Raw genomic sequence first — 7002 nt, 5'->3', positions numbered from 1 at the left:
GGCTCTTAAGGCGCCGTTGACAGGGGCGATAGGCAAGCCCGCCCGCACTTGTGCTTGCGGTACAGTATACCTACAGAAGTGCGCGGCGAGAATCAGCCACTATGAACAATACAGAAGGGAAGATACAATGACAGAGTTAAAACTTTTTTTTTCATTTTATTTTATTTCTATGTCAAGATAGAAACAGCGTGGCTATACACGCGCTGGAGGAATCGCAACCACCCTTTCGGGGAGTCTCTTGTGTTTGAATACAAGAGGATCTCGCATTGGCAGAAATGCTGGTCCGAGCCCCTTCACTGATTATGCAATCGGTGGGCGGGGACTGTGGTACTCCACTAACACTCCAGGGATACTAAAATACTCTTCAATAATGGATGGAACCATGCTTGTTTACCCAATGCCGTTTTATCTGGCAAGTGAGTTCTATTTTACTTAACCTACTGATCTCGTTATTACCAGCGCCGTGAGTATCTGGCGACTGGTGTTAAGAGTCATTACCCTATATTTACACAGTGACGTATTAAATTACGCCTGTTAACCCTATGCCGTTAGTGTCTGGCAATGGGGTCCTTACAAGTATATCTAACGTACTTATCTCTAAAACCCCAGCGCCGTTAGAGTCTGGCGACTGGGGAAGAAAGTCATTTCATGCTTGTTTACACAATGCCGTTAGTGTCTGGCAAGTGAGTTTTATTTAACTTAATCTTCTAGTCTGGCAACTTGGGGTCTTTTCATTTTTATTTACTTAACCCACATAACGGATAATTTCATCGTAGACCTCGTTGACAGTGTACTGGATAGAATCACTACCTACTCTCATGGTTCCTTGTAATGCAGTCTGTTCAATTAGCACTTTTAAATCACCACGGCTTCTAACACGTGATACACCAACGTAAAGCTGGCCATGAGAAAAGCTGGGGGTGGCCAGATATATTCCTGCTCGTCTTAATGTACCACCCTGAGACCGATTTATGGTCATGGCCATACATAACCGAACTGGAAATTGTTTCCTACATAAGAGACTATCAAACCGGAACTCATCTGTTGCTAAAGTAACCCTCGGAATGATAACAACTTCATTTGCAAGGTCACCCTCTAAACCTCTGCAGAAGAGTGCATTGTTTCCGAGGCCCTGAACTATTAATTTCGTACCATTGCAGAGGCCATCCTCAAAATTCATATTTCTCATCAACATGACCACAGACCCTACTCTTAGCCGCAAGCGATGAAACGGTAGAGATGCTGGATTCAATGTCTCAAGATATTCTTTTGTCAGACCTTGGTCCTCAAAATTCTGAATTGCAGTTCCTTGTTGTTTGATATATGTGTCTGACAAATAAACTCGTTCTTCACCATTGATTCTATCCAGCACGATGTCATTAATTTCATTTACTGTATCGTTTCTAGGGCATAGTATTGCAGCATCGCCTTTCAAAGGGAGAGAAAAATCCCCAAATACATGCTGAATTAAATCCTCTCTTGACTCAACAGTTAAGTCATTCGGGATTTCAACCCTTGTGCTGCCCGGAATATTTGCAGAACCATTGCCAACACTAACCATCCAATCGGCAAATTCCTGATCGTCAGAATTTAATCTCATGTTTTTGTCAAGCTTAAGTGTCTTGAACTCTTGCCACAAGGGGCTAGAGGGGACGCAGGCCTCAACAATGTCCTTGCGTCCCTTTCCTGGGAGAACGGGTAAGCACTGACAGAAATCACCACTGACGACCAAAACTTTACCACCGAACGGTTCATTGCTGTTCATTATCTCTTTCAGTAGCATGTTGACGGTTTCCAGTTGTACTGCAGTTGCCATAGATATTTCATCCCAAATAATTAATTTGGAATCACGAAGGCGTTGGGCTTGCGGTGACTGCAGCTGGATGCTACTGCTCACAGTTCCTAACAGCTGCTGGTCAGAATCCTTAACGGACAGGCCAAACACTTTGTGGCTTGTTTTACCAGATCTAAGGAGCTTTGCAGCCACCCCAGTGAAAGCAGAGACCTGGACTGCAATGTTTTCTACCTCACACGTAAGAATAACAGCGTTAAGAAGGTAGGTCTTGCCACAACCACCTCTACCCTTTAGGTAGAAGAGATTTCCAAACTGGCGGTTTCCTCGCACTGCAGTCATGATTGTGTTAAAAGCAGTTAACTGCTGAGGGTTAGTGCCAATTTTTTCTGTCATGTCTGCTAGGCTCTCTGCCTTGTCGGCCAGGGAAATTTCCTCCACCATACCTGTAACCAGACAGTGGAGGCGGATGTCGTCCTCTGTCATAGATGGTGATGGCAGACCAAACGTGTCAAGTGTAACGTTGTGTTGCATGAGGATACTTTGGATGTGGTGCAGTGCCATTTCTGTAAATAACTGGGTATTGTTCTCGTCAGCAGTCATTCTGTGTTTGTATTTAAAATCGTCTATCATGTTGTCTCTATATTTTGTCCACAAGGAAATGGCATCATGAGGCCTCATAAATACAAGGATGAGTGCAAATGTTTTCCTAATACTTTTACCGTTAAACAACTCGCATATTTCATTCATGCAGCGCTCTGCTTCTCTGTCATCAATAAGAAGTCCTAACGCGATGCAGGCTTCCTTATATGATGCATAAACAATATTATTAACTGTGCGAATATGCTCGAAGCTCCTGGGTCCAGGAATGTTCAGCAGAAGAGACCTAAGGTAGTACTCATTCTCATGTTTTGCGGAGAGGGGAATAATACACAAACGGGCAATGCAACTCTCCCGTTTTTCCTTGTTGCGACCTAATTTTCTCTCCTTCCAATATTTTTCTTTCTCATGCCAACTATGCGTTTCTACTACTTCCACGTACATTTTGTGTCGGTACTTGTCTGAGTTTTCATTAAGTTTGAAGTACTCAGTGAGCATGGTTTTCTCGCCATTTTCAAGAGCACGTGCCATACCCCCTTCTTCCCACAGAATAGTTTGTTCACCTTCGTCGTGAACAGGTAGGGTAGTGACACTATGAGATTTGTAAATTTCTGGCACACCCATAATTGACGTTACGGCTTCCATTGAACCCAGAAACCTCATTTTTTTATAGAACTGAATTTCGTCCCACTCAACAAACTGCCCATCTTTTTTCAAATTCTCCTCTGCTATTGAGGTATAAACTTGGTCCCCGGACTTATTCATGTACAGACTTATATATTTGTTGCTCTGAGCATCGCCAGAGCATAGCTCAGCATTCGTATTTGTCCCCAATTCTAGTGTAAGGAACGGGCTGAATGCTACTACCTGCCTATTGTCAAAGATTTCTCCTGTCGACGGATTTTTGTAAGTGATACCAGTGTCACGCCTCCTATAATTAACACGACGGCCATCCATAGTCGTTTCATCGCAAAAGTCTTTAGGAAATCTGGACTTGCAATGCTTACCGTCTAACCTGCAAAACACTTCTTCGTTCCTTCTATTTTTCTCATGACACAAATGATGCAAATTTAACTTTGTCACAAGTTCGTATAGCTCTGGTTCCTTTTCTTTGTCGGGGATCTCAGCTCTTATAAGGAGATCAACTTCCCGACCACATTGAGGCATGTCATCGGGATGAACTGTTAGAATTACGTGGCAGTGTGGGAGACCGCGTTTTTGATACTCAATTACACACGCATATGCTAAAGCCCTACCAAAACATTGTTTTTGAACGAGGAGATGCATAAGGATCGCCATTTTTTGCAAAAAGACCCTGACTACAACCTGTGGTTTGAAACACCACTTGACATCAGGGAGATCGTCCTGAATTTCCTGCCAGTGTGGGTTTGCCGTCATAGTAATGAAGTATGACGGACACTTGAATTTTGTAGTGATTGCCATGACGTCGAGAAACCGATTCCTGCGGTTTCTTTCAGTATGTGCAACTCTGGATGGCAAAAGGGCAACCCTACCTAACTTTTTGTTTGCACCATTTGCGAGCTCGTTTACAAAGTTAATGACGGTTTTGTACGTCTCCATATAAATCTTTTGCAGTTCTGGGCGTGAGTGATAATCCACGTCATTGTACTCACATCTAATAGCTGCAGTGATAAGATACTGCAGGAAAAGCCTTTCACTAAGAAAAAGTGGATTCCACTCCTCATTTCTCAATTGAATCCTATACTTGTAATATTCGCGCAACGTTGAGAGCTTTGGGAACTCCACATCGGGATCTCCCGTTACACACCATGAAAACTCACCATGCAGGTGAAGAAGTGGAAACATTAACATGTCAAGGCTTGCTTTGTCACCCCGATTTAAAATGTCCGATGCGTCACCGTTTCGCTGAGGGCGAATAAAGTACCTGACATCATAATGAACACCTTGCTTTAGCTCGTCGTAGAAGACGGCTCCCATGTATTCATTAGTGGGCATATCAAAATTGGGGTCCAGAGTATAATTCCTATAATAGTTCCACATACCTCTATAACTTGTCTTACCAGAAGGCCTTGGATTTATAGCTAATATTACATCACGCACTGATCTATTCTCAGCGGCAGCCTTCTGTTTTTCCTCCTTAACCTTTTCACCCGCCGTTACAAATGTCCGAATAAGTTTATTTTCTCTGCGAAGAAAATGCTCAAATTCAAGGATAGTGGCTTCATTCAATCTATCACTACGTGTAGAACAAGCTAATCTTGCTGCAGCCACGTCACCTGACATCTCTACAAAATACAACTCTCCAGGTTTCGCAGCATTCTGCTCGTCACCTCTCAAGTATGAATTGGCAACAAAACGCAACTGCCCATTCACTATCATTGACTCATAACCACGAGTATTGATACTGCGAAGGTTGCCTTCGGCGCATGCCATAGAAAAAACACGATTGTAGGATACAAGGGCTGCGCGGAAAGCTTTGCTCTGCGTGTCGTCACTAACATACTTTGCTTTAATAGCGGGTGCAGGTTCTTTAAATGTTGCACCAGCTGGAAGACGCACTTTACCAAAGTCACAACACATTGCACTAACTTTGTTTTTCTGTCGTATTTCCGTCTTTCGGAAAAGAGCTTTGCAATTTGGACATTCAACATCAAGTGGGGGCAATGTCACGAGAGAAAAATCACTGCTTTTTTCACCGTAAAATAACCACGCACATTTGTGCCACTTTGATATCACACCGCTTTCTTTGACAGCCATACTTGGTTTTACTTTGTAATGTGTGTCAGGCAGGTATCTACGCTTCCCCCTCATTATCCTTTCATGCTCGGGAATGTCAGAGTTGGAGTCGGTAACGGTTGGCGCCTGCGGCTGCCTTTCAGGTACATCACCTACATCCATAATTTCTACTCCACTCTGTGCATCATGAGCAGATTGGAAACAAGATGGGGTCAAAATACCGACGGTGCCGTTAGGGTCTGGCAACTCGTCAGCTATACCATCAGATTCGTTATTGGGTGGTGTAGGATGACCAACGGTGCCGTGAGTGTCTGGCAACCCGTTGTCTTCATCATCAGAAAGAAAACAGGGTGGGGTCAAAATACCGACGGTGCCGTTAGGGTCTGGCAACTCGTCAGCTATATCATCAGATTCGCAACTGGGTGGTGTTAAATTACCAACGGTGCCGTTAGTGTCTGGCAACCCGTTAGCTTCAACACCAGAATAAAGGAAAAAGGGTTGTACGGTTCACTCTGGGTCGCAAACAGATCATCGTCATCATCACACCTCATTTCTACTTCCTTATAATACATCCAATTGTTATTTTCATAGCATAGACGGACAACGCGAGGAAATCTAGCACCTGTGGTAAACCAGATACAAACACCCCTATAGACTACAATTTTCACTTTGTAGAACTCTGATGCTAAACTTACTTCATTTTCAGAAATCACCCGACCTGATAGAAGTTCTACAAGTAAGCTGCTCTTTTTCCCCTCCTCCTCTATCTTAAAGAGCCGCTCCCTTTCATCGCTCTTCTGACTAAGTTGAAGATTTGCAATTGCCGATTCTATATGGGGAATGTCCTGACTTCGATCCATCCGGTACACAGAAACACAATTCTTAATAACATTGTGTGCAAAGGACTCACGGTTATGAAAAATGAACGCAAGTATCTGGTACAAACTGGTGTTCTGACAGTTAACACTCACAACACTGACAGGTAACAGCTCGTCATTTTCCGACAACACTAACATAGGCGATGACTCGCCACACATAGGGAGGCCAAAATCATCAAAAACCATATACTCCCAATGCCCACCACTGTCAGTTCTTTCCCCAAAAGAGTTTATACCAGGCACGTGGTTCAGGAACACTAATGGGTGTTTAGGATCTCCATAGGAAAATGGAGCTATTTTCTTGTTCTCTACAACAACAATGCACTTCTTGTAAACAATGGCTGCTATTTGACACTCGCACTCTGTCCCCCACCCACTAAACAACATATCAGCGGCGTAACTTTCTATGCTATCATAGATATTGCCCTGAGCATCGTGTGTGAACGGTGCTACTTTAAACCAGTTTGTTGCAGCATAGTTAACAACAGCCCTACGAATCTCTTTGATTCGCGATTGGTTTCCCCACAATGCCTGTGATACTGATGCAAAGAAGCAATCGCCCCGGCCATGGTTGTTCATGACACTGAATCCACGATGGCACCCTCCAATTTCAACCAATTGAAACGAGTTAACCTCCATGTTGGAAAAAAGGTTCAATTTACTCACCGGTTCTGCGGATGTAATCCAAGTGTTGTGGTGGTCGAAGATATCCAATGAAGCACGGCGAAAGGTTATCCAAAAGCACTACACAGATTCACTGAGATCACTTCACTTTCACACCAACACTTCACCACAAACTGAATATTTAGCGAATTCGCGATTTACACACTTGCAACACGATCGCGTATGCTAAAAGCCCGAAATAATGTTGCGCAGCGTGAAACGAGCGGTTTGAGATGCTCTCCGACCGTACGTTCTTCAGTACAAGACAAGCTCGACTGGAAAGAATGGAGGGAGTGGTCGGCTTTTATATGACGGAAATGCTGCGCTGTGATTGGCTAAGAACTTTGGAGC

General features: G+C 43.7%; 1 protein-coding gene across 1 annotated transcript; it reads right to left on the bottom strand.

The window, feature by feature from the left end:
* Positions 1-745: 745 nt before the first annotated feature.
* Positions 746-6627, bottom strand: LOC127751551 (uncharacterized). The gene is made up of 3 exons (XM_052275260.1): positions 5806-6627; positions 5681-5732; positions 746-5580 (listed from the first exon to the last, which is right to left on the bottom strand). The coding sequence occupies exons 1-3, from the start codon at positions 6625-6627 to the stop codon at positions 746-748; spliced, it is 5709 nt and encodes a 1902-aa protein (XP_052131220.1).
* Between the last annotated feature and the right edge of the window lie 375 nt (positions 6628-7002).

This window comes from Frankliniella occidentalis, unplaced genomic scaffold, assembly GCF_000697945.3.
Source record: "Frankliniella occidentalis isolate FOCC.00 unplaced genomic scaffold, Focc_3.1 Scaffold557, whole genome shotgun sequence".
Taxonomy (NCBI): domain Eukaryota; kingdom Metazoa; phylum Arthropoda; class Insecta; order Thysanoptera; family Thripidae; genus Frankliniella; species Frankliniella occidentalis.
This window is presented reverse-complemented; position numbering and strand designations above follow the sequence as displayed.

Bases quoted from the DNA above. Each gene is read 5' to 3' on its own strand.
- LOC127751551 (XM_052275260.1), bottom strand. From the start codon at position 6,627: ATGGAGGTTAACTCGTTTCAATTGGTTGAAATTGGAGGGTGCCATCGT. The intron at 5,733-5,805 runs GTAAGTTTAGCA...GGTTTACCACAG, and splicing joins GGGTGATTTCTGAAAATGAA to GTGCTAGATTTCCTCGCGTT. The intron at 5,581-5,680 runs GTATTATAAGGA...CTGGTGTTGAAG, and splicing joins TATGAAAATAACAATTGGAT to CTAACGGGTTGCCAGACACT.